Source organism: Saimiri boliviensis, chromosome 17 (assembly GCF_048565385.1).
Source record: "Saimiri boliviensis isolate mSaiBol1 chromosome 17, mSaiBol1.pri, whole genome shotgun sequence".
Classification (NCBI taxonomy): Eukaryota; Metazoa; Chordata; class Mammalia; order Primates; family Cebidae; genus Saimiri; species Saimiri boliviensis.
This window is the reverse complement of record NC_133465.1, coordinates 22802520-22827577: the sequence shown is the minus strand read 5'-3', so window position 1 is coordinate 22827577 and position 25058 is coordinate 22802520. Positions and strand designations below refer to the sequence as shown.

Sequence of the window (25058 nt, the reverse complement as noted above, 5' to 3'; positions counted from 1 at the left end):
AGCCATCGAGCCCGGCCCAAACCTGTTTTTTTAAAAAAAACAAAAACAACTTTTTGTAGAGACGGAGGTTTCAAATGTTGCCCACGGTGTTTTCAAATTCCCGCCTCGGCCTCCCAAAGTGCTGGGACTACAGGCGTGAGCCACCGCGGCCAGCCAAGATGAATCTACCACTTGTCATCTTTCCTTCCTGCGGTTTAAACGCTCACACGCATCCTGACTTTCCTCACCACGTGCACTCCTGAACAAGGCCCTAGGTGGGGCCCTCCCAGCCCACCTTAAGAAGCTGAAGCCGGCCGGACACGGTGGCTCACGCCTATAATCCCAGCACTTTGGGAGGCCGAGACGGGTGGATCACGAGGTCAAGAGATCGAGACCATCCTGGTCAACATGGTGAAACCCGGTCTCTACTAAAAATACAAAAATTAGCTGGGCATGGTGGCGCACGCCTGTAATCCCAGCTTCTCGGGAGGCTGAGGCAAGAGAATTGCCTGAACCCAGAAGGCGGAGGTTGCGGTGAGCCGAGATCGTGCCATTGCACTCCAGCGTGGGTAACAAGAGCGAAACTCCATCTCAAAAAAAAAAAAAGAAGCTGAAGCTTCCCAGTTCCCATCAGAGCCGCCACACAAATGCTCCTAAGGGAGTCTGCCTCAAGGGCTGCACAAAAGCCTCCTGGGGTCCGTGCAGGAAAGATCCAGCAGGGGCTCTCTGCCTGGAGCATTTCGACTCCCTGCAAGGCCTGGTTCGAATGTCACCTCTGCAGCATTCTCTGACCTCACTCTTCAGTCCCCACCAAGTGAAAACCAGCAACTACTGTAAAGCGTCCTCCCCGGCTCTACCCCTTGCTCTCTGTGTGACCTTGGTCTCGGCCTCCTCCACTGTAAATTGAGGATACCAGCCTGGAGGCGAGGACCCATGGGTCGAGGACGCGCGTAGGGAGCCCGTTCTGGCTCGGGACAAAGTTTGGCGGGTCCACTCTGACACTTGATCACCATTAGCCGTGACACGCCCTCGCCTCTCGCGCCCGCGCCCTAAGCGGCCCTCTACTTCCTCAATAATCCACCCACACCCATTCGGCGGGAAAGCGCCTGCCGGGTGGGGAGGGTAACGCGAACTCCGCAGACCGCAGCCGGCGTGGTCATCTGGCAGATTTGCAAGAGAAAACAGAGGATCCTTGGGTGGGGGAGGGCTAGCCATAGCAGTCCCAGACCAGTCTCCACCCAAGGTCACCGTGCCCGCCCGACGGGCAGCGAGCGGCCCCGCCCCTCGAGGGCGCCCGGCCTCCCGGGGCCTGGAGTCAGGGTGCGTTGCCTTTAAGACGTTCGGGAAAGTCACCGCGTTCGTGGGCGGGGAAAGAGGCGCGGCGCGTTTTGTCCCTCGCGGGCCGCCGTGGGCCGGGCCGGGCGCGAGGGCGGGGCAGGGGAGCGGCGGCGGGGTCAAAGGCCACGGCGCGCACCACGTGGGCCGGTGACTCCGTCCTTCCCGCAGCGGCCGCGGCGCGCAGGGCACTTGGGTTAGTGGCGCGGCGGGCAGCGCGGACAGCCGAGGCGGACGCCCGCTCCCGCCACCATGGTCATCAAGACGGACGAGTTGCCGGCGGCCGCCCCGGCCGACAGCACCCGGGAGCACGGCTCCCAGGCCGGGGGCAAGGGGCGGCCGGGCGCGGCCGGTGAGCTGGGCCGGGGCCGGCGGGCCGCCGGGCGGGGGGCGCCGGTCCGGGGCGGCGGGTTCGGGACTCCGCGGGGGCCGCCGCCTTCCCTCCGCCCCGGGCCTGGTTGTATCTCGCTGGGCCCTCTACCGGGTCGCCCCCGCGCTGAAGGTCACCTTCACTGTCGCCCCCGGCTGCGGCCCGGGTTTCGCACGTGGGGTCTCGGGGAGGGCAGCCTCGGCGGGCACACGCGCGCCTCGTCGCAGGGACACGTGCGCGCACACGCGGTTTCGGGGTGCGCTGCCGCGGCAGACAGGGATCGGCGGCCCCACCCCCTCTGCGCCCGGGCATGGGAGCTCTCTGGGTTGGGGTCGCTCTGACGCTTGCGGGACAGCCCCCTTCGGCACCTGCTCGGCGCCGGCCTCCCAGGCGTTCCCCGTGCGCAGGGCTGCAGCCCTGGAGTGAAGCTCCACTCGAGGCTTCTCAGGCTCAGTCTGTGGGAAGAGCACGATGTACGTGTGGGGTGTGTGTGGCGAGGGGCTTCTCCCGCTCGTGCCCTGAGCTAGGCTTTCGCCGCAGGTGTTCAGGCTGTGGCGGCGGCCGCTCTCTCAGGTGCCGGCCTGCTCGGCCGACCTGGAGTAGGGGGCGTCTGCCTGGGCATGGGGCAAAGCCAAACCCCTTGGCAGGGGGAAGTGTTTGTGCCAGAACTTGATCATTAACCTGCCTCATTGCGAAAAGTGGGTCAGACCAGAGTTGCAGTTTTTAAGGCAAAGGTCGTTAGTGTGGAGTCAGGCTCCGCGATCCCCCATGGGGGCTGTGTGGTGGAGGCTGTGGGAGTGGCTGCACCTCGCCTCGGGTGGGACGGCTTCTCTCCCTTTCTCCTGAGCCCTTTCGCTTCTGTCTGTTCCCGCCACCGTGTCTCGGGCTCCCGCCCTGGGGCTAGATTCCCCTTCCCAGCTCCCCACATCTTCCTCAGGCCTGGGCTGCGGTACTCTTTGCTCCGGGTGGCAGCGAGGGGTGCGGAGCTACTCCTGTCTCCCCCGCTTCCCTCCTCCATCGGCGTCCTCCGTTGCGATCTCCCTTCCCAACTTCATGAGGGCTCCAGGGCGGACTTGGGAATCAGATGGGGACAGTGTTAGGCTCTCTGACCCTGTTCCCACCATAGAGGAATTAGCTTGGAGTGAGGGACAGCTGCTGGGGCAGTGCTGCTGATTTGCCTCGACAAGGCCAGGGCAAATGCTGATGGCCCCAGCCTGCCGGGCTTCGTGCTGATGTGGTTCTGAATCAGTGGGGCAGGCTAGATAAGAAGAGGTTGGCAGACTTACCCTCTAGCAGAGACGAAGAATCGAAGTGACTTGCACAAGGTCACACAGCCATTTCATTGTTAAGGGAAGTATTTGGATTCCAGCTCATGGCCAGCAAAGCCAAGGCTGCCGTGGCCTGGCCCAGAGGAAGCTGGGAAGGCCCGTTGGTTTGGATCACATGCTGAGAACCAGGGGCTGACAAGAGTGTGCTGGAGGATTTCTGTCAGGGAGTCAAGCCCCTTCCTAACTCTGCTGAGGGGGCTCTGTCTGGGGTAAGCTGGGTCAGGAGAAGAGCATAGCTATTTGTTTGGGGGAAACTGGAAGCATGCCCATGGGCAGGACATTGGCCCCTAAGCCCTCGGGAAGCTAGCGCAGATAGCTAGGATTCACATTACAGCCAGCCTGTATCTATTAAAAGGAGGACAGAGCCTTAATGAAGAACCCCCAGCTGGGGCCCACCTGAGCATCAGAACCAAGGCTCCTGACCCCTGAGGTCCAGCTCTGGAAGGCTGTTCAGTCCCCTTAAGGAAGTAGTCAAGGCCATTGAGAGTGGGGGGCAAGGTTTGGCTACCTTCTTGGGAATAAAGCAGCTTTTAGGGGTTAAGAGAACAGGCAGGTTTTTCAAGTTCACAGTGGTGTGTCAAGTTCCTTCTGCCTAGGGGAGGGCTACCTGGAGATGAGGCCCAGGGAGGAGGAGAAGGAGGCTGGCAGGTGGGGAAGGAGTCTAAGGGCTTTTGGGAGCTCCCCAACAGGATCATTGCTGTTCTCTCGGCCCTCACTGTCCTCAGGCCCTGAAGACACCTGCCTCTGGCCTAGGTAGGACAGGAAGGATGCAAACAGATCTGCCTCTGTAGGGTCTTCAATAGGTCGCCTGCGTTCCCATCCCCTTTCCTTGAAGCCCTGGGCTCCAGGGACGAGCACCTTTTAGGACCTTACTTCCTGCTGGAGTCTCACCTGCTGAGGCCTTGGCTGGGGTGTGGCCTGGCCCTGGCACAGTCTTCTGAGTGAGTTTGTGGCTGGCTTGGGCGGCACACAGGCCCCCTGGGGAGGCCTAAGTTTCCTTTCTGGCTCCTCCCATCTGCAGCCTTTGGGCTCCCTGTGCCTCCAGGCCCCGGCGAGGGTGTGCTTTATCTCTTCACTGGCATCTGAGTTTGCGAGTATGCTGAGTGCTGTTGGGGAACTGTGCTCCATTCTGCTGGAGACCTCCTCTTCCCCTTTTCTGAAGCTCACTCCTCAGAGGTGCCCCGGGGACATAAGGGCAGGGAGTGTTGCCCCAGGCTGTAGAGGCCTCAGGGAATCCTGTGACGGTGGTAGCTCTACCCTCTGGGGTGCAGCCTGTCTGTGGGTGCTGCAGCCTGGCCCTAGTGAGTTGGGGTGGCACTCAAAAGCCGTGGGCTTGGGCATCTGACACACCTGTTTTTGCTTTTCTTCTTTTTGAAAACATCATCCCAAATGTGATAGTAACACTTGGCTCTATGTTGCTCTGACTTGGCTGCCCCGTGCCCTGTGACCCTGGGCAGCTGCTTCCTAGCCTTCTGGAGCCTCAGTTTCCTCAGGTGAGATGGGCAGGCCACGCTGATTTCGGGAGCTGCCGTGGGCTGGGCCTGTCCTGGCTCTATGGTAACCAGAATGCAGGTGGTTGTCAACACTCCTCGGGGTCACTGCCAGGCGGCCCCGCCCCACTCTGTCTCCAGAGGGTGAGGTATTTCAGGAGGCGGTGGGAGCAGAGGGACTCTACCTTGGCCTGGTCCTTTCCTGTGGTCATTGTGCGAGTCCCAGAACCCTCCGGGGGCTGCTTCCAGCGTCTGCCTGATCCCTGGGCCCGGAGAGGAGGGGCTGGAGTGAGAGCCTGGCCCCGCCCACCCTGGGTAGGGTGGATGCTGGGGCAGCCCTCACTGGGCCTGGCAGCGCGGCAGAGGCGCCCTGGCCAGCTGGGTGGTGGCTCCTCCCCCGCTGCGGCGCTGGCCTCTTGTGCCAGCTCTCTTCTCCCCTGGGAGAGACTTGGTTCCTCCTGGCAGGACCGGGGCTGCTAGAAAGGGAAGATGGAGCCTGCCAGCTTGTTGATGGCATTGGGAGGCCTGGGGCACGGGTGCAGTTGTCCTGTAGGAGGCTGGGGGCCCATCCCCCTCCCTCCCGCCAGAACCAGTGACTCCCGGGAAGGGGCTGGCAGCCAGGTCACCTGCAGGGGGCAGCAGGAGCCAGATGTCCCAGCCAGGCCCTTGGGCCAGGGGCAGCAGGGTGCTCAGTGTCTGGGCTGGTGGGCAGAGGCAGCCACCTAATGGCCTGGGCCCGGGTCTGTGCCAGCTGTTGCCAGCAGCTGGCCGAAGCGGTCCTGTTCACCCCCACTGGGGTGGGAGCCGACGAGAGGACCCCCTTGCTGGGCCCTGCCTCTGCCAGCCTATCTCCTAGGCCCTCGATCTTGAGGGGTTCAGGTACCCCAAATGCTGGGTCCTCCAGTCCTCCTACCAGCTTTGCCGGCAGTGACCTCCCCTGTAGGGGGCAGAGGGTGGTGGGTCTGAATGCTGAAAGCAGCTCCTCCAGGGGTTCTGGGGCCACCGGGTTCTCCTGGCCCTCAGCCGTCCTTCTGGCCGACCTTGAGCAGAATGCCAGGCAGGGGGAGTGTGCCCTTCCTGGGGCTGCCCAAGCAGGCCTGGCCTCACTGAAACCCGAAGCCAGCCGGAGCTCCAGCCCTGGGCCGAGCGGCTGCATGAGGGCAAGGGTAGCAGCAGAGGCTGGAACTGGGGACCCGGGCAGTGCTGGGCCTGAGCTGGGGAGCCACCTGCCTTGCAGCCACGGCCATCCTGAGACTCCAGAGCTGAGGGGAGGGCAGCTGCCAGCTGCACCAGGTGAGCACCGGGAACTCGTGAGCCAGCAGCCACCTCCTTGTCGGGGAGACCGCTTGGCCTTCCTCCGGGGCTGGAGGCCTTCTGGGTTCCCTGGAGGAGTGATTAGGGGCAGGACCTGCTCTCCTGGGGAGAGGCGGCGCTGGGGAGCCTGCTGCGTTCCTTTGAAACCTGATGAGGGAACAAGTTCCCCCTGAGGGTGGTCTCCCCGAGCTGGGGAAGGACAGTGGGCGCTGTGGCCACCTTGCCCTGGCCTCCCCATTCCAGATGTGCGAAAGAACACAGGCTGTCTGTCTAGATGCCCACTTTTGGGATCCCATAGCTCAAAACTGCTGTTGTAGATTGAGTGGCCCTCCCTGCTTCTCCTCTCATTCCTGGGACATGGCAGCCAGCATGGCCTTTCTCAGGGACCCTGTGGGGGTCCTCCTCCTGGCTGCCCTGCCTCTTGCTGCTTTTTGAAAGCTGATCCAACAGCACCCCAGCTGTCTCTGCTCTGTCACTAGACTCAGGCGAGTTTTCACTTGGGGTCGATGGGACTGCTCACCTGCTCCAGGCTTGAGGGTGTCCTTCCTGGGGCTGCTGGGTCTGGAAGGGAGAGGTCTCTGCATCCTTGAGGTTCTTGGGAGTTCACTGCAGGCTTGGAGAGGGTGTGGTGGGGATGGAAGGGCATGACAGTTAGTGAAGGTCTGTGTTGGCCAGAGTTGAGGACAGTGCCTCGGTGTGGGGTGTGGGCTGTGGGCTGTGGGGTATGGGCTGTGGGCTGTGGGCTGCAGCAGGGAGCCTGGGGCCCGTTCTGACTTGGTGGCCTTATTCCAGGCTCTAAACCTTTCTGGGCTTCAAATACCTGTCTTTAGGGCACAGGAGAAGGGACTATCTGAGCTCTTGGAGGTCCTGTTTCTCATTAACTTGTGGGGTTCCAGGGAAGGGGTGACTCTCCAGGCCCCCTGGTCTCTGCCTGTCTGTGCTGGCCTCGTCCCTTCCCCGAGGCTCCTGCTCTGTGTTTCTGGTGGATCTGGATTGGGACCACACAGTTCTGGGAGATGTACCCGTCCCCACTGGAGAGTTGGGGTCTAGGCAGGATGGGCAGAGCTGGGCGAGCCGTTCCTTCTGGAAGGGAACCCAGACCCTCCCCAGAGCTGGGACCGTTGAACTTCAAGCCAGGCCGATGGCAGATCCTGGGGCCACGGTCCCCACCTCCCAGGTGGGTGCCCAGGCAGGTCTGTGTGACGAGGAGCTGTCCTTGGTTCCGCTGGAGCCTGGTAGGAAGGCAGGGTTTTGTCGCCTGCTCCCTGCCCTGCTTACAGCATGTGGATTGGTTGCAGTCTTGGCTAGAGGTTTGCAGTAAGTACTTCATGAATCGGGCGCCTTTTTCATTGAGCCTGGGCAGGACAGAAGGTGGTGGGCAGAGCTGCGGGTGAGGACGCCACCCTGGGTGCGGATGACTGCCTGCTCTGGGAACGAAAGGGGCAGGGGGCATGATCCCGCCATTAATCGTTGTTTGGGCAGGCTTTTGAAAAGGTTGATTTCTCCTGGGCCTTGAAGGGTGAGTCAGTGTTTGCCGCACAGAATGGGCTGTCAGGGACAGCATAGACACAAAGGCACAGTGGAGGGAGGGCCGTGGGGGACCAGGCTGCTGTGGTGCAGTGTCCTGAGACCTCAGCAGGGAGCAGGTAGGAGCTGAGGTTGGTTCAGGAGGGTGCCTGAGCGGCCGGCCCCGGAAGCTTGGTCTTGTGAGTGGTGAGCTTCCCAGGAGGGCTCCAGGTGGCCCTGCTGAAACCGAGGGAGGGCCTGGCTGGCCGGGGCTGCAGGGACTGGGTCCCGGGGATTGGGAGATTCAGGGTGGGTGACTAGATAGAGGGTGGGGGCCTCAGAGCAGGTGCCGGTTTGAGCAGGAAGGTGGGTTCCGTCTTGAGTGAGGCCTAAGGGTGTGGCCGCTGGAGGCGGCTGTCTCCCTGGTCCAGACGGCCTGAGAGGCCTGTGTGAGCCAAGAGGCAGGAGCTCATTTGAAGGCATGGGAGAGGGTGAGGGAAGGGGGAGATGCCGGGCCCACAGTTCAGGAGGGATGGAGGAGACGGAGCTGGAGGGGGAGGGCCAGGGTGCCATCAGAGAAGACGAAAGGGAGCCAGCAGGATGCTGCTGGGCAGCCAGGTGTGCTGGGGCCGCTCGGCCTGAAGGGCGGCTTTGGTGCCCCTGGGGAGAGTGGTTTGGGTACAAGCCGCACCACAGTGGGCCAGGGCAGTGGGGAGGCCACTGCGTGGGGAGGGCGGCAGGAAGTGGAAGTGCGAAGGCCGTGAGTGCCCTGCAGGTGGGCGGAGGGCAAGGCGGGACCGTGCGGCTGAGGCTTGGGAGGAACGCAGATGCCCTTCCGTGAGGCACGTGCCCCCGAGTAGGGTCAGGGGGACGCCTCCCCCCCCCACCAGCCAGGCTGCCTCATTCTGACCTGCGCTTGTCACCCACAGAGCTGCCATCAGTCATGCTGCTGAACGGGGACTGCCCAGAGAGCCTGGAGAAGGAGGGGGCGGCCGAGCCACCCAGGGAAAATGGGCTGGACGAGGCCGAGCCGGGAGACGAGACCACTGGCCAGGAAGTCATTGTCATTCAGGACACGGGTTTTTCCGTGAAGATCCTGGCCCCCGGGATCGAGCCCTTCTCCCTGCAGGTGAGACGGAGGAAGGAGTGCTGCGGACCCGGGCCCGAGCCCACTGGGAGGGTGAGCTGGAAAGCTGATCCTTGCCCGTGCACTTCCCGGCCCTACTTTGTGGCAGGAGACTGAGGATCCTTCTCCTGCCCAGAGCCACTCAGCTAGCGTGGTGGTTGTGGGAATTGAGTCCAGGGTCAGGTCATTGCCCCACTGCTAGAGGACAGCAGCCAGCCGGGCCTGCCAGGCCTGTGGGAGGAGAGGAGTGATGTGGCCGGGGTGTGCTGGCATCCCAGGACTCCCCAGCCTCTTGCTCTGTGCTCTCGGTCAAGTCCCCTCTCTCTGGGCTGTGATTTTACCATCTGCTGGAGGGGAGAGCAGTGTTGGGTAGTCTCCAAGGGCAGAGCCAGCGTGGAGGTCTTGCAAGCTGGTGACTCAGTGGGGAACAAGGCAGGGCCGTCGTATGCCCTCCGCACCCACGGGCTTGGGCCCAGGAGCGCCCCTTCGGGAAGGCGAAAGCCGTCTACCCCAGGCCCCCGAGCACTGGGCAAGGTCAGAGGCCAGGCTGCCGTTCTTCCATCTCCCTTTTGCTGCTCCATGATTGCTCTTGGTCTGCAGGCCTGGCCTGCGGGGCCCGGCTCCAGGCTGCACACACACATGGTGCGGCATGTGTGGACATGGCCTGGATTTGAAAGCCAGACAGTGGGGATACCGAGGATTTGGGGACCAAGGTGCCTTGGGCTGGGGATGAGGGTGTTATCCGTGCTTTCCACTATGTGACCTCTCACCTGGGTGGTTGGGGCTTCTCCCTGCAGGTGTCCCCCCAAGAGATGGTACAGGAGATCCACCAGGTGCTCATGGACCGGGAAGACACATGTCACCGCACCTGCTTCTCTCTGCACCTGGATGGCAACATGCTGGACCATTTCTCTGAACTGCGCAGCGTGGAGGGGCTGCAGGAGGGCTCTGTGCTGCGTGTGGTGGAAGGTCGGTCTGCAAGTTGGACAGCCTGCCTAGGGGAGGGCCCCCGGAGGCAGAGGCAGGCAGCACCCCCCTGCCAGGGTCCCTGATGAGATCAGGGAGGCAGGCAGGCAGCACCCTCCTGCCAGTGTCACAGATGAGCTCAGGGAGGCAGGATAGAGCACAGGTCTCTTCTCAGGCCGTCACACCTGTACCCTCCAACTTCCCGGCCCATGGGTTAAAGAAGAGGGCTGTGGGCTGGACGCGGGGGGCTCATGCCTGGAATCCCAGCAGTTTGGGAGGCTGAGTCAGGTGGATCACCTGAGGTCGGGAGTTCCAGACCAGCCTGGCCAACATGGTGAAACCCTGTCTTTACTAAAAATTGAAAAAATTACCTGGGCATAGTGGCGCATGCCTGTAATCCCATCTACTCAGGAGGCTGAGGCAGGAGAATTGCTTGAACCTGGGAGGTGGCCGTGGCAGTGACCCCAGATTGTGCCACTACACTCACTCCAGCATGGGCAACAAGGGCAAAACTCCATCTCAAAAGAAAGAAAAAAAAGACAAGAGTTGTGATTCTAAAAAAAATAATCAGGCAGTACCATGCCAGGGCTTGAGGTCAGCCCAGTCCGGTTCCATAGAGATAAATGAGAAATCCCTAGAGTGGGAGCCCAGGTGCAGTGAGGGGCCATCCGCTTGGTCTGCGGACTCAAGTTCTCTGGGGAGAAGCCGCTCAGGTTCCCCACCCAGGGCCTGTCTGCTTGCTGAGAGCAGTGGTGGGAACAGTCCATAGCTCAACAGTACCGACAGCTGACCACAGAACCTCTCCCCTCCTCCAAAACAACTGTGCTTAGAATGCCATGAGAGCCACACGGGCAGGGTTGCGGTTGGGGGCCTTGGCAAGTCCCAGACCAGCGCTGCGTGAGGGCTGCCTCAGGAGAGCAGGGCAAGGAAGCGGAGGCCCTGGAGCTCTGGAAGCCCTGCTCACCCGACACCAGAAGCAGGCGGACTCCCAAGGCCTCTGTGTGCTTTGAGGGGATTTGGCACAAAGTTTTTTTTTTTTTTTTTTGAGACAGAGTTTCGCTCTTGTTACCCAGGCTGCAGTGCAATGGCGCGATCTCGGCTCACCGCAACCTCCGCCTCCTGGGTTCAGGCAGTTATCCTGCCTCAGCCGCCTGAGTAGCTGGGATTACAGGCACGTGCCACCATGCCCAGCTAATTTTTTGTATTTTTAGTAGAGACGGGGTTTCACCATGTTGACCAGGATGGTCTCGATCTCTTGACCTCATGATCCACCCCCCTCGGCCTCCCAAAGTGCTGGGATTACAGGCTTGAGCCACCGCGCCCGGCCGCAAAGTTCTAGATGAACAAAGATCCCTGCTCACCAGTAGAAGCGGGGTGGGTGGGGTGTGTGTATGTGTAGAAACCAGGACTCCCAACTTATGTGTTCACACAGGAATTTGAAAATGGAAGTGTTAGCCCCTGAATAGTGTTTTGTGCTGAGCAGGTTCTGCAGGGTGAGGCCCTGGTAACGCCAGCCCCTCCCCCGTCTTCCTGACAGAGCCGTACACGGTGCGAGAGGCCCGTATCCATGTGCGCCACGTCCGCGACCTTCTCAAGAGCCTGGACCCATCTGACGCCTTCAACGGGGTGGACTGCAACTCCTTGTCCTTCCTCAGCGTCTTCACTGATGGCGACCTGGGAGGTGCGGGAGGCATTGGGGCTGGGGAGTGGGCCGGGGCAGGGGCACGGAGGTGGGGACTGGAGACGGGCTGAGGGGCCTGGGCCTGAGCCACCCAGACCAGGCCCACATGCAGGCGGGCAGACGGCTGGCCCTGGATGGCCCTGTGCTGAGCACCAGCCTCGGGTCCCTCAGACAGCGGGAAGCGGAAGAAGGGCCTGGAGATGGACCCCATCGACTGCACGCCACCCGAGTACATCCTGCCAGGGAGCCGGGAGCGGCCACTGTGTCCCCTGCAGCCCCAAAACCGGGACTGGAAGGTGAGCTTCCTGGGGAGTGAGGAAGAGGGTCCCTGGCAGGGTGGAGGCCCCACACCAGAGGCCTGGCCCCTCATGCACGGCCCCTCCCACAGCCCCTGCAGTGCTTGAAGGTGCTCACCATGAGTGGCTGGAACCCGCCGCCAGGGAACCGCAAGATGCACGGGGACCTCATGTACCTGTTTGTGATCACGGCCGAGGACCGGCAAGTCAGCATCACCGCATCCACGCGGGGCTTCTACCTGAATCAGTGAGTCCTTGCCAGCTGCCACGTGCCCCTCTGTGCCGTGCCGGCTGTTCTGGGCCCCCACTCAGTGCCCACCCTCCCCACAGGTCCACAGCTTACCACTTCAACCCCAAGCCCGCCAGCCCCCGCTTCCTGAGCCATTCCCTCGTGGAGCTGCTCAACCAGATCAGCCCCACCTTCAAGAAGAACTTTGCGGTGCTGCAGAAGAAAAGGTAGTGTCTTCACCCATCCCACCTCGTCTTGTGGGCCCCCAGCGTTCCAGCCCCCCTCTAGGGAGCTGTCGGCCACCACCGGGTCAGCAGCCGTGGGAGAGGCACTGTGCGCTTCTGGCTGATTTGGGGGTGGGGAGACGGCAGAGCAGGTGGGGGCCTCAGAAAAGGGGCCCGTGGAAGGGCTCTGAGCTTGGTGGGCTGCCCCATCTCCCCCTCCCCTGCCTGCCACAGGGTCCAGCGCCACCCGTTCGAGAGGATCGCCACCCCCTTCCAGGTGTACAGCTGGACGGCACCCCAGGCGGAGCATGCCATGGATTGTGTGCGCGCAGAGGATGCCTACACCTCGAGGCTGGGCTACGAGGAGCACATTCCTGGACAGGTGCCCGCGGCCTGGCCCTGCCCTCCTTGGCACCCTCGCCCTCCTGGGTGCTGGGCTGGGTTCTGTGCACTTCCCAGGAGGCTCCATGCTTGATTGTTCATTTGGGAATCTGGGACTCTTCTCAGGGAGGTGGAGGAAGGGACTTCCCAGAGTAGGTCGCAGGGCACAGGCTGAACTCGCGTCTCCCTCCGTGTTCTCTGCAGACCCGAGACTGGAACGAGGAGCTTCAGACGACGAGGGAGCTGCCTCGCAAGAACCTGCCTGAGCGGCTGCTTCGAGAAAGAGCCATCTTTAAGGTGCCTGCAGCCTCTGCTCTCCGCCAGTCTCAGGCCCACTGGCCACCTGCTGACCAGTTTCCTCATGGACAGGAGTAAAGCGAGGAGGCTGGGGCAGCCCCAACCCTGTCAGCTCCCCCTGGGCTGGGAGCTCTCCCACAGGGTCTGCTGGCCTTCTGCCTCCCAGCGGAACATCCTAGTGCCTTTTGCTAGTCTCTCTGAGGCTTTGAGTCCCCCGGAGGAGCGGGCCCTGCTTCCAGTACGGACTGAGTGTCCAGGGCTACCCAGCTTCCCATCCTCCTCCACTGGCTCCCCTGAGGCTTTTGCCTGGGTGAGCACTGGCCAACCGAGGCCTTTCTGGGGTGGGAGCTCATTTGCGTAACAGTTTTAACTTGGCGGCATTTTTTTTTTTTTTTTTTTTTTTGTTTTTTTTTTTTGAGACGGAGTTTCGCTCTTGTTACCCAGGCTGGAGTGCAATGGCGCGATCTCGGCTCACCGCAACCTCCGCCTCCTGGGCTCAGGCAATTCTCCTGCCTCAGCCTCCTGAGTAGCTGGGATTACAGGCACGTGCCACCATGCCCAGCTAATTTTTTGTATCTTTAGTAGAGACGGGGTTTCACCATGTTGACCAGGATGGTCTCGATCTCTCGACCTCGTGATCCACCCGCCTCAGCCTCCCAAAGTGCTGGGATTACAGGCTTGAGCCACCGCGCCCGGCTTAACTTGGCGGCATTTAAAAGTTATTAGTGCTAGGCCGGGCGCGGTGGCTCAAGCCACAAAAAATTAGCTGGGCATGGTGGCACATGCCTGTAATCCCAGCTACTCAGGAGGCTGAGGCAGGAGAATTGCCTGAACCCAGGAGGCAGAGGTTGCGGTGAGCCGAGATCGTGCCATTGCACTCCAGCCTGGGTAACGAGCGAAACTCCGTCTCAAAAAAAAAAAAAAAAAAAAAAGTTATTAGTGCTGTCACTAAGAGAAATGAGGAAAAGTAGTTGCTTTAAAATAAAAATCTCAGCCAGGCACAGTGGCTCCCACCTGTAATCCCAGCACTTTGGGAGGCTGAGGCAGGCAGATCACTTGAGCCCAGGTGTTGGAAACCAGCCTGGGCAACATGGTGAAACTCCGTCTCTGCAAAAAATACCAAAGATTAGCTGGGCATGGTGGCATGTACCTGTAGTCCCAGCTATTCAGGAGGCTGGAGTGGGAGGATTGCCTGAGCCAGGGGAGGTTGAGGCTTCAGTGAGCTCAGATCATGCCACCGCACTCCAGCCCGGGCAGCAGAGTGAGGCCCTGTCTCAAAAAACCACCACCACCACCTTCTATCATTTTACTGCCTAGAGATGATAATCGTAGAAATGAAAACGAATTTCCCGGGTACTGATTTTACCAGAGACGGTGCCAAGTGCTTTATAGGCATCATTTTCCGTAAACGTTTGGACAGCTTGTACCTTTATCACCACTGTTCTAGGTGAGAAAACGGGCCTGAGAGCTTTATCTGTTCAAACTCACCTGGCACATAACTGCTCACACTCCTGTTAATCACTACACTGCTGTCTCCCAAGAACAAATGTGTCCTCAAAACACGGTGTTCTTTCTTTCTTTTTTTTTTTTTTTTCTTAGATGGAGTCTTACTCTGTCACCCAGGCTAGAGTGCAGTGGTGGGATCTCGGCTCACTGCAACCTCCACCTCCCTGGTTCAAGCGATTCTCCCGCCTCAGCCTACCGAGTAGGTGGGACTAGAGGCACCCACCACCACGCCTAGCCAATTTTAGAGACAGGGTTTAACCATGTTGGCCAGGCTGGTCTCAAACTCCTGACATCAGGTGATCCGCCCACCTGGGCCTCCCAAAATGCTGAGATTACAGACGTGAGCCACTGCGCCCAGACAAAACATGTTTTTTTTGCCCTTTTCTACATATGAGGAGACGGAGGCTTTGGGTCCCTGGGTTCCAAGGGCAGGCCTGGTTGCCGCCTATGTCTAGGTGAGCTTGGCCGGGGGGCCCAGACTCTTGTGGGTCGGCCTCTTACCCTTCCTCCCTCCCTCTCCGGCCCCTCCCAGGTGCACAGCGACTTCACCGCGGCAGCCACGAGGGGTGCCATGGCGGTCATCGACGGCAACGTGATGGCCATCAACCCCAGCGAGGAGACCAAGATGCAGATGTTCATCTGGAACAACATCTTCTTCAGCCTGGGCTTTGACGTGCGCGACCACTACAAGGACTTCGGCGGGGATGTCGCCGCCTACGTGGCACCCACCAACGACCTCAACGGCGTCCGCACGTACAACGTGGTGGACGTGGAGGGGCTCTACACGCTGGGCACGGTGGTAGTCGATTACCGCGGCTACCGGGTCACGGCCCAGTCCATCATCCCCGGCATTCTGGAGCGGGATCAGGAGCAGAGCGTCATCTACGGCTCCATCGACTTCGGCAAGACCGTGGTGTCACACCCGCGGTACCTGGAGCTGCTGGAGCGCACGAGTCGGCCCCTCAAGATCCTGCGGCACCGCGTGCTCAACGACCGAGACGAAGAGGTGGAGCTCTGCTCCTCAGTGGAGTGCAAGGGCATCATCGGCAACGATGGGCGCCATTACATCCTCGACCTGCTGCGCACCTTCCCGCCCGACCTCAACTTCCTGCCCGTGCCCGGCGAGGAGCTGCCAGAGGAGTGTGCCCGCGCTGGCTTCCCACGCGCCCACCGCCACAAGCTCTGCTGCCTGCGCCAGGAGCTGGTGGATGCCTTCGTGGAGCACAGGTGAGGGGCAGCCCTGCCAGACGGGGCTCGGCCAGCTGCGGGGCACACGGGCGCCCTGGCTGGTGCTGGGGCTGGGTCCTTGGAGGGAGGCACTCTGGAGGGTGAAGAGCTCAGCCTGACCACGGTCATTGGAGACCCATCCCCACCTACCCTGCTGTCCAGCTCCCGAGTGCAGAAATCGGGCTTTATATTGGTCACAGACCCTGGAGCAGCCAGGCCGGTGGCCCAGCTGAAGTGGCGCTGTTCTCTTAAGGACCATTGGGAAGTCCGGGTGGCTGCAAATGTCCTAGTGCGTGGGGGGGGACAGGTGGGGCTAGGTGTCCCTGCCACTGGTGTTTAATGTTTGGGAAATGGCCGTGTCAAATGTCCCACAGCACAAGTCACACACTCTCTAATGCCAGTGGCTTTCTGTCACTGTTGCAGGCCCTGACCTGGATGGGGAGCCCCTCTCCCCGTCTCTCACATCACCCAGCCCTCTTCCTGTCTGGAGAGATCTTGGGTTTTCTGCATTGACACGTACAGGCCGGGCAGGGTGTGCCCCGGGCCTGTGGGTGTGGAGCCCCAGCCGGTTGGGAGCCTGCAGCCAACAGAGCTTCCCACCCTGTGTCCCACCTCCTGTCTGCTCTGCTCCAGGTACCTCCTCTTTATGAAGCTGGCCGCCCTGCAGCTAATGCAGCAGAAAGCCAGCCAGCTGGAGACCCCCTCCTCCCTGGAAAATGGGGGTCCTTCCTCCATGGAGTCCAAGCCTGAGGACCCCCCGGGACCGGAGGCGGGAAGTGAGGAGGAGGGCAGCAGTGCCAGCGGCCTGGCCAAGGTCAAGGAGCTGGCGGAGACCATCGCTGCAGACGACGGCACAGGTGGGGCTGCTGTGGCTGTGGGGAGAGCCGGGGCTGGCCCTGCCGGGTGGCTCATGACCCCACCTGGGAGAGGCTGGCTGCCATCTCTGTGAGGAGCTGGGGACGTGGCTTGGGGCAGCCCAGCTGCACCTGTGGCAGAGTGAGGCTGCCTCTCATTGAGCTGCGTCTCCACAGCAGACCCTCGGAGCCGGGAGGTGATCCGCAATGCGTGCAAGGCGGTCGGCTCCATCAGCAGCACAGCCTTCGACATTCGCTTCAACCCTGACATCTTCTCACCAGGCAGGTGGCAGGCCGGCTGTGCAGGAGCCTTCCGTGCTGGAGCTTCACTGGGGAGTCTGGGCCCTGGGTGCCTCCGGGCTTGTCTCCCATCTGAGCACTTCCCTGAGAGCCCCAGGTGCTGTTTGTCCTGCCTCCGCCTGGCTCAGCCTCTCTGCTCTCCCTCCTCCAGGGGTTCGCTTCCCTGAGTCCTGCCAGGATGAAGTTCGGGACCAGAAGCAGCTGCTGAAGGATGCGGCTGCCTTCCTGCTCTCCTGCCAGATCCCCGGCTTGGTGAGGGGCGGGGCGCAGGCCTGGGCGGGGCTTGCGCCGAGGGTGCTGGTCCCTCATCCGACTCTGACTTGGAGGCCGGTGGACTCTTCACAGCAGGGATTTTTTTTACCTTTCTCTGAGTGGGCATCCCCGTTTTACCGATGGGGAACCTGACGCCCAGAGGTCAAGGGCACAGGCCCTGCTGAGCCCACTAGGTGGTCTGGCAGTTGGAGATCTGGTCCTTTGAGCCCTGGGTGGTGGCAGGGCTGGGGTGTTGGGGGCAGCTCAGTGAGGCTACCCATCCTCCTTCCCCCGCAGGCTCTGTGCCTGGCCTGGGGATGCTGAGTACTGCCCCCCACGATATGGCCACAGCTCAGACTGCGGCGCCTCCAAGCCTTAGGACATGGGCTGAGGGTCAAGTAGTGGTCCCAAGAGGGCACCTCTGCTCCTTCCTTGTGGTCTGGGGGGCCTGTGCTGCCACTGGGCTCCTGGTTTTTGGCTTGTGTTCCCTTGTCCTGGCTCCCTCTCTCCTGACTGGGAGCTGGGGCTTTAAGGGTCCTTCTCCAGGGCCTCCCAGGGTAGCTGTGTTCCCCCAGAAAGACAGTTGGGTGGAGGCAGAGGAGCCGGGTGGGGCCTGACCGGTTGCAACCCGCAGGTGAAGGACTGCACGGAGCATGCGGTGCTGCCCATGGATGGAGCGACGCTGGCCGAGGTGATGCGCCAGCGTGGCATCAACATGCGCTACCTGGGCAAGGTGCTGGAGCTGGTGCTGCGTAGCCCTGCCCGCCAGCAGCTGGACCACATCTATGTGAGTGCGTGCAGGTGGGCAGGGGCGGGGATGGAGGCGGGGATGGAGGCTGGGAGCTGACCAAGACCTCTCTTCTGATCCCTCCAGAAAATCGGTATTGGAGAGCTCATCACCCGCTCTGCCAAGCACATCTTCAAGACGTACTTACAGGTGCCACCTGTCTGCTCCGCAGCTGGCCATGACCTCCCAGGGGGGTGTGGGGCATCGGGAAGGAGCCTGAGCTGGGCTGAGGGCCCTCCTGATGTGAATGAAACCCTGCCTTGCAGGGAGTCGAGCTCTCCGGCCTCTCAGCTGCCATCAGCCACTTTCTGAACTGCTTCCTGAGCTCCTACCCCAACCCCGTGGCCCACCTGCCAGCCGACGAGCTGGTCTCCAAGAAAAGGAGTAAGCGGAGGAAAAACCGGCCCCCAGGGGCTGCGGATAACACAGCCTGGGCCGTCATGACCCCCCAGGAGCTCTGGAGGAACATCTGCCAGGAGGCCAAGAACTACTTTGACTTCAGCCTCGAGTGGTGCGTGTGCGCCCACAGCTGTGCAGGGCAGGGGTGGTGGGTGGCTGGGACGGGGTAGATGAGGCAGCCACCACCAGCTCCCCGATGGCAGCTAGGGCCTGTGGTCAAAGGCCCCAGGGAGTGGGAGGAGAGAAGCGGGAGCACCTGTGGAGATGACTGGGTGCTGGAGGGTAGGGGCCTGGCTATGCTGGGCTGCTGCTTTCTCCGCAGTGAGACCGTGGACCAGGCTGTGGAGACGTACGGCCTGCAGAAGATCACGCTCCTGCGGGAGATCTCGCTGAAAACAGGGATCCAGGTGGGCACGGCTCACAGTGTCTCTGCTGGGGGCTCCCACACCCCACTGGGGCCACAGGGAGGTGGCTTTTTGGTGGTAGTCATCTGTACGCAAGTGTTGCTGGGTTGGGAGGGCCGGCCCTCGGCCTGGGGCTGAGGCTTCCTGTCCGTGTGGGGCTGCCCCCAGGTCCTGCTGAAGGAATACAGCTTTGACAGTCGCCACAAGCCCGCGTTCACCGAGGAGGACGTGCTCAACATCTTCCCTGTGGTCAAGCATGTCAACCCCAAGGCCTCGGACGCCTTCCATTTCTTCCAGAGCGGGCAGGCCAAAGTGCAGCAGGGTGTGTGGCCGGGCGGGGCTGGGTGGAGGGGGGGCTCCCCACGGCCCGTCCTGACCCTCCACCACGGGGGTGCCCTGCAGGTTTCCTGAAGGAGGGCTGTGAGCTCATCAATGAGGCCCTGAACCTGTTCAACAATGTCTATGGAGCCATGCATGTGGAGACCTGCGCCTGCCTGCGCCTCCTCGCCCGCCTGCACTACATCATGGGTGACTATGTAGAGGTGGGCCTCTGGCACCGTCCAGCTGTGGCAGCAAAGGCCTGGCCCTGTGTTGGGGGATGGGGAGTGACAGGGCTTGGAGGCTGCTCACCTTGGGGCCCTGGGTGGAGGAGGTGGGGGAGACCAGGGAGACCAGGCAGTCATTCATTCTGCCCAGGCCGCCCTGGCTCCACCCTTCTGTAACTGTCCTGGGGATTGTGTGGGAGCCCCAGTGCTGTGGCGAGGTCGCTTCTGTGACGTGATGGCAGGACCCGTCATGGGGTGTCAGCTAGGATGCCTTCTGAGACCCCGAGTGGAAAGGAAGAGAGCCACCAAGCTTCCAAGGCCTTTGCCCTGTGCAAGGCTGAGTGCCCTGCCTGAGCTGCCTCGGCCTCTGTGCCCTGTGCAGGGGTGTGGCTCTGGGTGCCCTGCCTGTCTGGGGCTTGCAGAGGCTGTTTAAGGGTCAGCCTGTTTTAGGCTCCCCACCCTCCCTTCAGTCAGAGGCAGTTTTTTCTTTTGTTTATAATTTTTTTTTTTTGGTGACAGGTCTCGCTTTGTTGCCCAGGCTGGAGTGCAGTGGTGTGATATGCGCTCCCTGCAGCCTCCACCTCCTGGGTTCAAGCGATTCTCCCACCTCAGCCTCCCAAGTAGCTGGTACTACAGGCATGTGCTACCGTGTGGGCTGTATTTTTAGTAGAGACAGGGTTTCCGCATGTTGGCCAAGGTGGTCTTGAACTCCTGATCTCAAGTCACCCAGCCCGCTCAGCCTTGGGCTTTTTTTGGCTAAGGTTTTTAGTAGTTTCAGGTGTGCATTTGTGGAGATTTTGTTGGGTATAAGACCGCAGGTGTGTCTGTGGAGCCCTCCATGGGGCGTGACCTTGGTGTGGCTGCCTTGTGTAAGAATCAGAGCCCGAGTGCTGCCGGAGGAGACAGGTGCACCTAGAGCAGCGCTGCTGGGCCAGAGCCAGGTGGGCTCTGGGTGCAGTGGGGTTCCCACCCCACAGCGACCACCCCTGTCTCTCGCCAGGCACTGAGTAACCAGCAGAAGGCAGTGTTGATGAGTGAGCGGGTAATGGGCATCGAGCACCCCAACACCATCCAGGAATACGTGAGTGCCGCCTGGGCCGGGTCTGCAAGGGGCTGGGGTTGGCAGCCACCCTGACCTGCCTTGGCCCCGCCTGCAGATGCACCTGGCCCTGTACTGCTTTGCCAGCAGCCAGCTGTCCACCGCCCTGAGCCTGCTGTACCGTGCCCGCTACCTCATGCTGCTGGTGTTCGGCGAAGACCACCCCGAGATGGCGCTGCTGGACGTGAGTGCAGGGCGGAGCTGGGTGGGGCGGGTGGCATGGCAGGGAACCACCTGTGTCACTGGGGATGGGGAGCTGACTAGGGCCCCCCCGCCTGCCCCCAGAACAACATCGGGCTGGTGCTGCACGGGGTCATGGAGTACGACCTGTCCCTGCGCTTCCTGGAGAACGCGCTGGCTGTCAGCACCAAGTACCACGGGCCCAAGGCCCTCAAGGTGGCCCTCAGGTGAGGGGCTGCTCGGAGCAAACACCCAGGGCCACACAGGCTGGTGGGGCACCCGGTGGGGGCAGGGAAGAGGCCCAGGACTCTGCCTTCCTCTGAGGCTGATACCCGAGACAGTTTCGACCTCCACCGCCCTACCCTACCCCGCCCTCTTCTCTTTGAGACTTCGCTGAACTTAACGTTCCCTCAGTGGCTTCCCGGGAGGGATCTAGAGGAGAGACCCCCAGCCTACTATGCCCGTCCCCCGTCCCGCCCCATGTCTCCCGATAGCCACCACCTTGTCGCCCGAGTCTACGAGAGCAAAGCTGAGTTCCGGTCGGCTCTGCAGCACGAGAAGGAGGGCTACACCATCTACAAGACGCAGGTGCGCTGCGGCGGGGGCGGGGCGGGGCGGGGTGAGGCGGCGGCGGGGCTGCGGCGGGGCGGGGTGAGGCGGCGGCGGGGCTGCGGCGGGGCGGGGTGAGGCGGCGGCGGGGCTGCGGCGGGGCGGGGTGAGGCGGCGGCGGGGCTGGCGGCGGGGCGGGGTGAGGCGCGGTTGCGGCGGGGCGGGGCTGGCGGGTCGCCGGGGCCACAGGCACCTGATGCCATCCCGCCTCTGCCCCACCCCGCAGCTGGGCGAGGACCATGAGAAGACCAAGGAGAGCTCCGAGTACCTCAAGTGCCTGACCCAGCAGGCCGTGGCTCTGCAGCGCACCATGAACGAGATTTACCGCAACGGCTCCAGCGCCAACATCCCGCCCCTCAAGGTGAGTCTGGGGCGGAGCGGCCTCGGCAGCCCGGGAGGGCGGAGCCCGGCTCACAGCTCGTCCCCGCCCCACAGTTCACAGCCCCCAGCATGGCCAGCGTCTTGGAGCAGCTGAACGTCATCAACGGCATCCTCTTCATTCCTCTCAGGTGAGGCCCCCTCAGACGCGACCCCTGCTTATTTTATTTTTTGAGACAGAGTCTCACTCTGTCGACCAGGCTGGAGTGCAGTGGTGCGATCTCAGCTCACTGCAACCTCCACCTCCTGGGTTCAAACGATTCTCTTGCCTCAGCTTCCTGAGTAGCTGGGATTACAGGCACCCGCCACCATGCCTGGCTAATTTTTAGTAGAGACAGTATTTCACTATGTTTGCCAGGCTAGTCTCGAACTCCGGAGCTCAGGTGGTCCGCCCGCGTCTGCCTCCCGCAGTGCTGGGATGACAGGCATGAGCCACCGCGCCCAGCCACCGTGGTTGTTTCTAAAAGATGTCATATGTTGACGTGGCTGAGAATCGAAAGGGGTAGCCGCTGAGGAGCAGTTCCCAGAGAATCCTTACAGAAATACCCACGTGATCTGCATACGCTGCCCCCGCCTATTCCACTCGGCATCCTGGCATGCACGTGTGAAGACTTGCTCTTTCTGCTTCACACAACAATGTATCTTGGCATCTGTCCTCTCAGTACCTGAGAAGCAGCTTTGTTCCTTCCCGGCCACCTCCCATTCCACAGCTGGGTGGGCCTGAGGAGCAGGCCCAGGGCTCCCCAGCCTCGTGTGGGGAGCGGATTTGGCCAGCAAGGCGTGGAAGCAGCCCCCCCGCCATTCCGCTTCCTTCCACCTACTGTGGCGGGAGGCCACAGAGGGCAGTGGCTGGAATCGGGTGAGGGAGGCCCGGGGCTAGGTCCAGTGCAAGGGCCTTACCTTCTCCGTGTCCAGGGATCTTTCCGCCTTCATCAAGGAAGCGCTTGTTCCACACACATTTCCCACTGAATAGAGCACAGAGCCTGAGCTTGTCCCAAGGGCAAGCTGGAGGGTGGTGGTGCGCCCAGGTGCCCTCTGAGACCCACCTCCACCCCTGCCCTTCTCCTCAGCCAAAAAGACTTGGAGAATCTGAAAGCCGAGGTGGCACGGCGGCAGCAGCTCCAGGAGGCCAGCAGAAACAGGGATAAGGTCGAGGAGCCTATGGCCACCGAGCCTGAGCCTGAGCCCTCGGGTGGCCCAGAAGACCTGGGCTCTGAGCCCCAGGCAGCCAAGGACCCTTCTCCGAGCGTGCAGGGATAGAGGGAGAGACAGATGGACAGTCAGCCAGCGGCCCCAGCGCCAGCGAGCCAGACTCCAGGAGCAGGGGGCGTGCCTGTGATTGGAAGAGGAAGCAAGGCTCTCTTCTTCCGCGTTTCACCCCACCCCACCCCCGTGTCCTCCTGGGACCTTGGCCTGGCCTGCCTGCCCCCGCAAACGGTGCTTTAGCGCTGGTTCAATTAATACATGATTAAGAGGCCCAATGGAAGACACGTGAATGGCGTGCAAGGCCGTCTATTCCCAGCTCTGGCAGGTGTTCCTCGGGCCCCACCCTCCAGCAGGCTGTGGCTGTGAGTGTCGGTCTGTCCCTCTCCCCTGTACAGAGCCCGAGCCGTCTGGAGCGGGTTGTTCGAAGGTGGGATTTCTCAGGTCATTTGTGTGGTCAACATTATGGCTGCTGCTTTTGCTGCCACTACCCCCGGCCCAAACTGTCTGAAAGTCCAGGTTTTAAGCCAAAAAAATGGCAGGAGGGGGGCTTTCCTGTGTCCTGGGATGGGGAGCCAGAGCTCTGTGGCAGGCCTGGAGGGTTGGGGTGCACTTTAATGTGGGGCAGCATGGGAGCCGAAGGGCTGTGGTGGTTGTGATTGGCCTGGTCTGGCTGTAGCTCCTGGGTGAAGGGGTTGAGGTTGGATGTTCAGGGCTCTCAGAGCCCGCGTGCCCAGCCCTGGCTTGTGCCCTCAAGCCCAGTGGGAGGCGCTGCCAAGGTCCCAGAGTTGCCTCCCTCCTCCCTCCCTGAACCCAGCTGGGCATAGCCTTGGGGACTTAGTCTGAATGTATCCTCCCCCTTTCAACCTGAGCTGCCTAACGCACAGTGGGATGGGGGACAGGGCTGGGGGAGCAGTGCTGAATGACGGATCCCGGGGAAAGTAACAGGTGCAGCTGTGATGTCGCCTCTGTCGCCCAGCTCCCTTCCTGGTCCACAACTAGCTCTGGGGGTGAGGGGGCCCCCACAGGCCCTGCTGCTCCCACCCACCCACCCCCACCTGTGCTGCTGCTTTGTGCCTGCTATCAGAGCCCTGATGGGGGAGGAGGTGGCCACCCCAAGAGCTGGAGGGTCAGGCGGCTGCCTAGGGCTTTTCGGAGAGCTGCTTGTGGGTGTGGCCTGTCCAGACACCTTGTTTCAAAGGGGGTGGCGTGAGGGAGCAAACCATCCCCACTGCTGAGCAAGAACTTTTTCTTGTTTTTAAACCATCACGTCTTCATTTCACATTGGAATAAAGTGAGTTTTTGAAACCTGCAGCCCAGCCTCACCTGCGTGTTCTGTAACCCGGTCTGGGTGGATGGTGAGGGCTGCCAGGAATTACTGGGAGAGGAATAGCTATGAGGTCAAGTTCAAGGTCATGCTTGCAGTTGAGGGGGCAGAGTCACAGGCAGTCAGCTGGAATTCACCCAGCTGCCAGTCTACAGCATCCGACAGGCGAATGTCACCTGTCATTGGGCACAGAAAAATACGCGGTGAAGGCCAGGTGGGGAGGGGGGTTAGGCTGTGAGGCCAGGCCCTGTGCATGCTGGACCCGTGAGGTCACTGGACACTCCCTTGTTTAGGCACCTACCACTCGAGGTAGGAAGGTGGGCAGCACTCAGGTGAGACACTGAGGCAGGGAGAGGGTCTCAAGCAGGGTTTGGAGAGCTGAGAGCCAGGAGGACTGGAGGGGCAGAGCCTGCAATGTGAGGGGCATGTGGAGGTGGCCTCTCTCTAGAGGGAAGTTCAACGCTCAGTGCAGCTGCTGGCCACTGCTTGCCATCCCTTGGCCTCACCAGGAACAAACCTTTTGGGATGCTCAGAGATCATGGAAATTCTAAAAAGAAAAAATTCCTAGCTGGGCATGGTGGCGCGTGCCTGTAATCCCAGCCACTCAGGAGGCTGAGGCAGGAGAATTGCCTGAACCCGGGAGGCGGAGGTTTCGGTAAGCCGAGATCGCGCCATTGCACTCCAGCCTTGGGTAACAAGAGCGAAACTCGGTCTCAAAAAAAAAAAAAAAAATTCCAACCCTAAGTCTGTTAGCTTTCCTGAGCCAACTGGAGAAAACGCACTTCTGATCTAGAGGCTTTAGGTGACACCCAGGGACAGTCATGTGTGAGTGCCCTGCTACAGAGGCCTCTCGTGCATCCCACCAGCCCCAGCCCCAGCCCCAGCCCCACTCCCACCGCAGCTTCCTCTGCAGTCTTACTAGTGTGTGCTAAATGCTTTCCTCTGAGTGCCATGAACTGGGGCCACACAGTTATGCACCTCAAAATACGGCCTCCAGAGAAGCTGAGAATGGATCGTGTTTAATTACCATTGTGCTTGTCATCTGAGAGGCCTATATTTCCCGGCTGATCCTTTCAGTGTATTATCGCCCTCAGACAGCTTTTGACCCAAATGACTAGGGGCTGTTTTCATAAAGCAAATGGAGGCTCTAGGTGTGAAATCCACTCTTTCACCTTCACTTCTTTTGGGTGACAGGTTTCAACGGTAGGATCCTGGGCCAGGCGCAGTGGCTCATGCCTGTTAATCCCAGCACTTTGGGAGGCTGAGGCTGAGGCTGACAGATCACCTGAGGTCAGCGGTTCGAAACCAGCCTGGCCAACTTGGTGAAACCCCATCTCTACTAAAATTACAAAAATTAACCAGGTGTGGTGGTGGGCACCTGTAATCCCAGCTACTTGAGAGGCTGAGGCAGGAGAATCACTTGAACCGGGGAGTCAGAGGTTGCAGTGAGCTGGGACTGTGCCACT

The 25058-nt window shown here is 61.2% G+C and overlaps 1 protein-coding gene across 5 annotated transcripts; it reads left to right on the top strand.

The window, feature by feature from the left end:
• Positions 1–1444: 1444 nt before the first annotated feature.
• Positions 1445–23579, top strand: CLUH (clustered mitochondria homolog). 5 transcript variants are annotated; one of them, XM_039476768.2, is made up of 26 exons: positions 1445–1666; positions 8252–8451; positions 9246–9417; positions 10952–11095; positions 11267–11391; positions 11484–11638; positions 11722–11847; positions 12079–12226; positions 12430–12522; positions 14561–15255; positions 15889–16112; positions 16290–16391; positions 16561–16661; positions 17296–17448; positions 17536–17598; positions 17715–17959; positions 18170–18254; positions 18420–18573; positions 18654–18793; positions 19797–19877; positions 19954–20079; positions 20181–20302; positions 20570–20663; positions 20911–21045; positions 21120–21193; positions 22133–23579. In XM_039476768.2, the coding sequence occupies exons 1-26, from the start codon at positions 1567–1569 to the stop codon at positions 22320–22322; spliced, it is 4047 nt and encodes a 1348-aa protein (XP_039332702.1). In that variant the 5' UTR covers positions 1445–1566; the 3' UTR covers positions 22323–23579. The 5 variants fall into 5 exon arrangements, with proteins under 5 accessions (XP_039332702.1, XP_039332701.1, XP_074244455.1 ...); XM_039476767.2 differs by having other exon boundaries at positions 16287–16391; XM_074388354.1 differs by having other exon boundaries at positions 1470–1510; positions 16287–16391.
• The last annotated feature ends 1479 nt before the right edge of the window (positions 23580–25058 follow it).

Bases quoted from the DNA above. Each gene is read 5' to 3' on its own strand.
- CLUH (XM_010343662.3), top strand. From the start codon at position 5,228: ATGGCCTGGGCCCGGGTCTGTGCCAGCTGTTGCCAGCAGCTGGCCGAA. The intron at 11,392-11,483 runs GTGAGCTTCCTG...CCCCTCCCACAG, and splicing joins CCCAAAACCGGGACTGGAAG to CCCCTGCAGTGCTTGAAGGT. The intron at 16,662-17,295 runs GTGAGGGGCGGG...TGCAACCCGCAG, and splicing joins CCTGCCAGATCCCCGGCTTG to GTGAAGGACTGCACGGAGCA.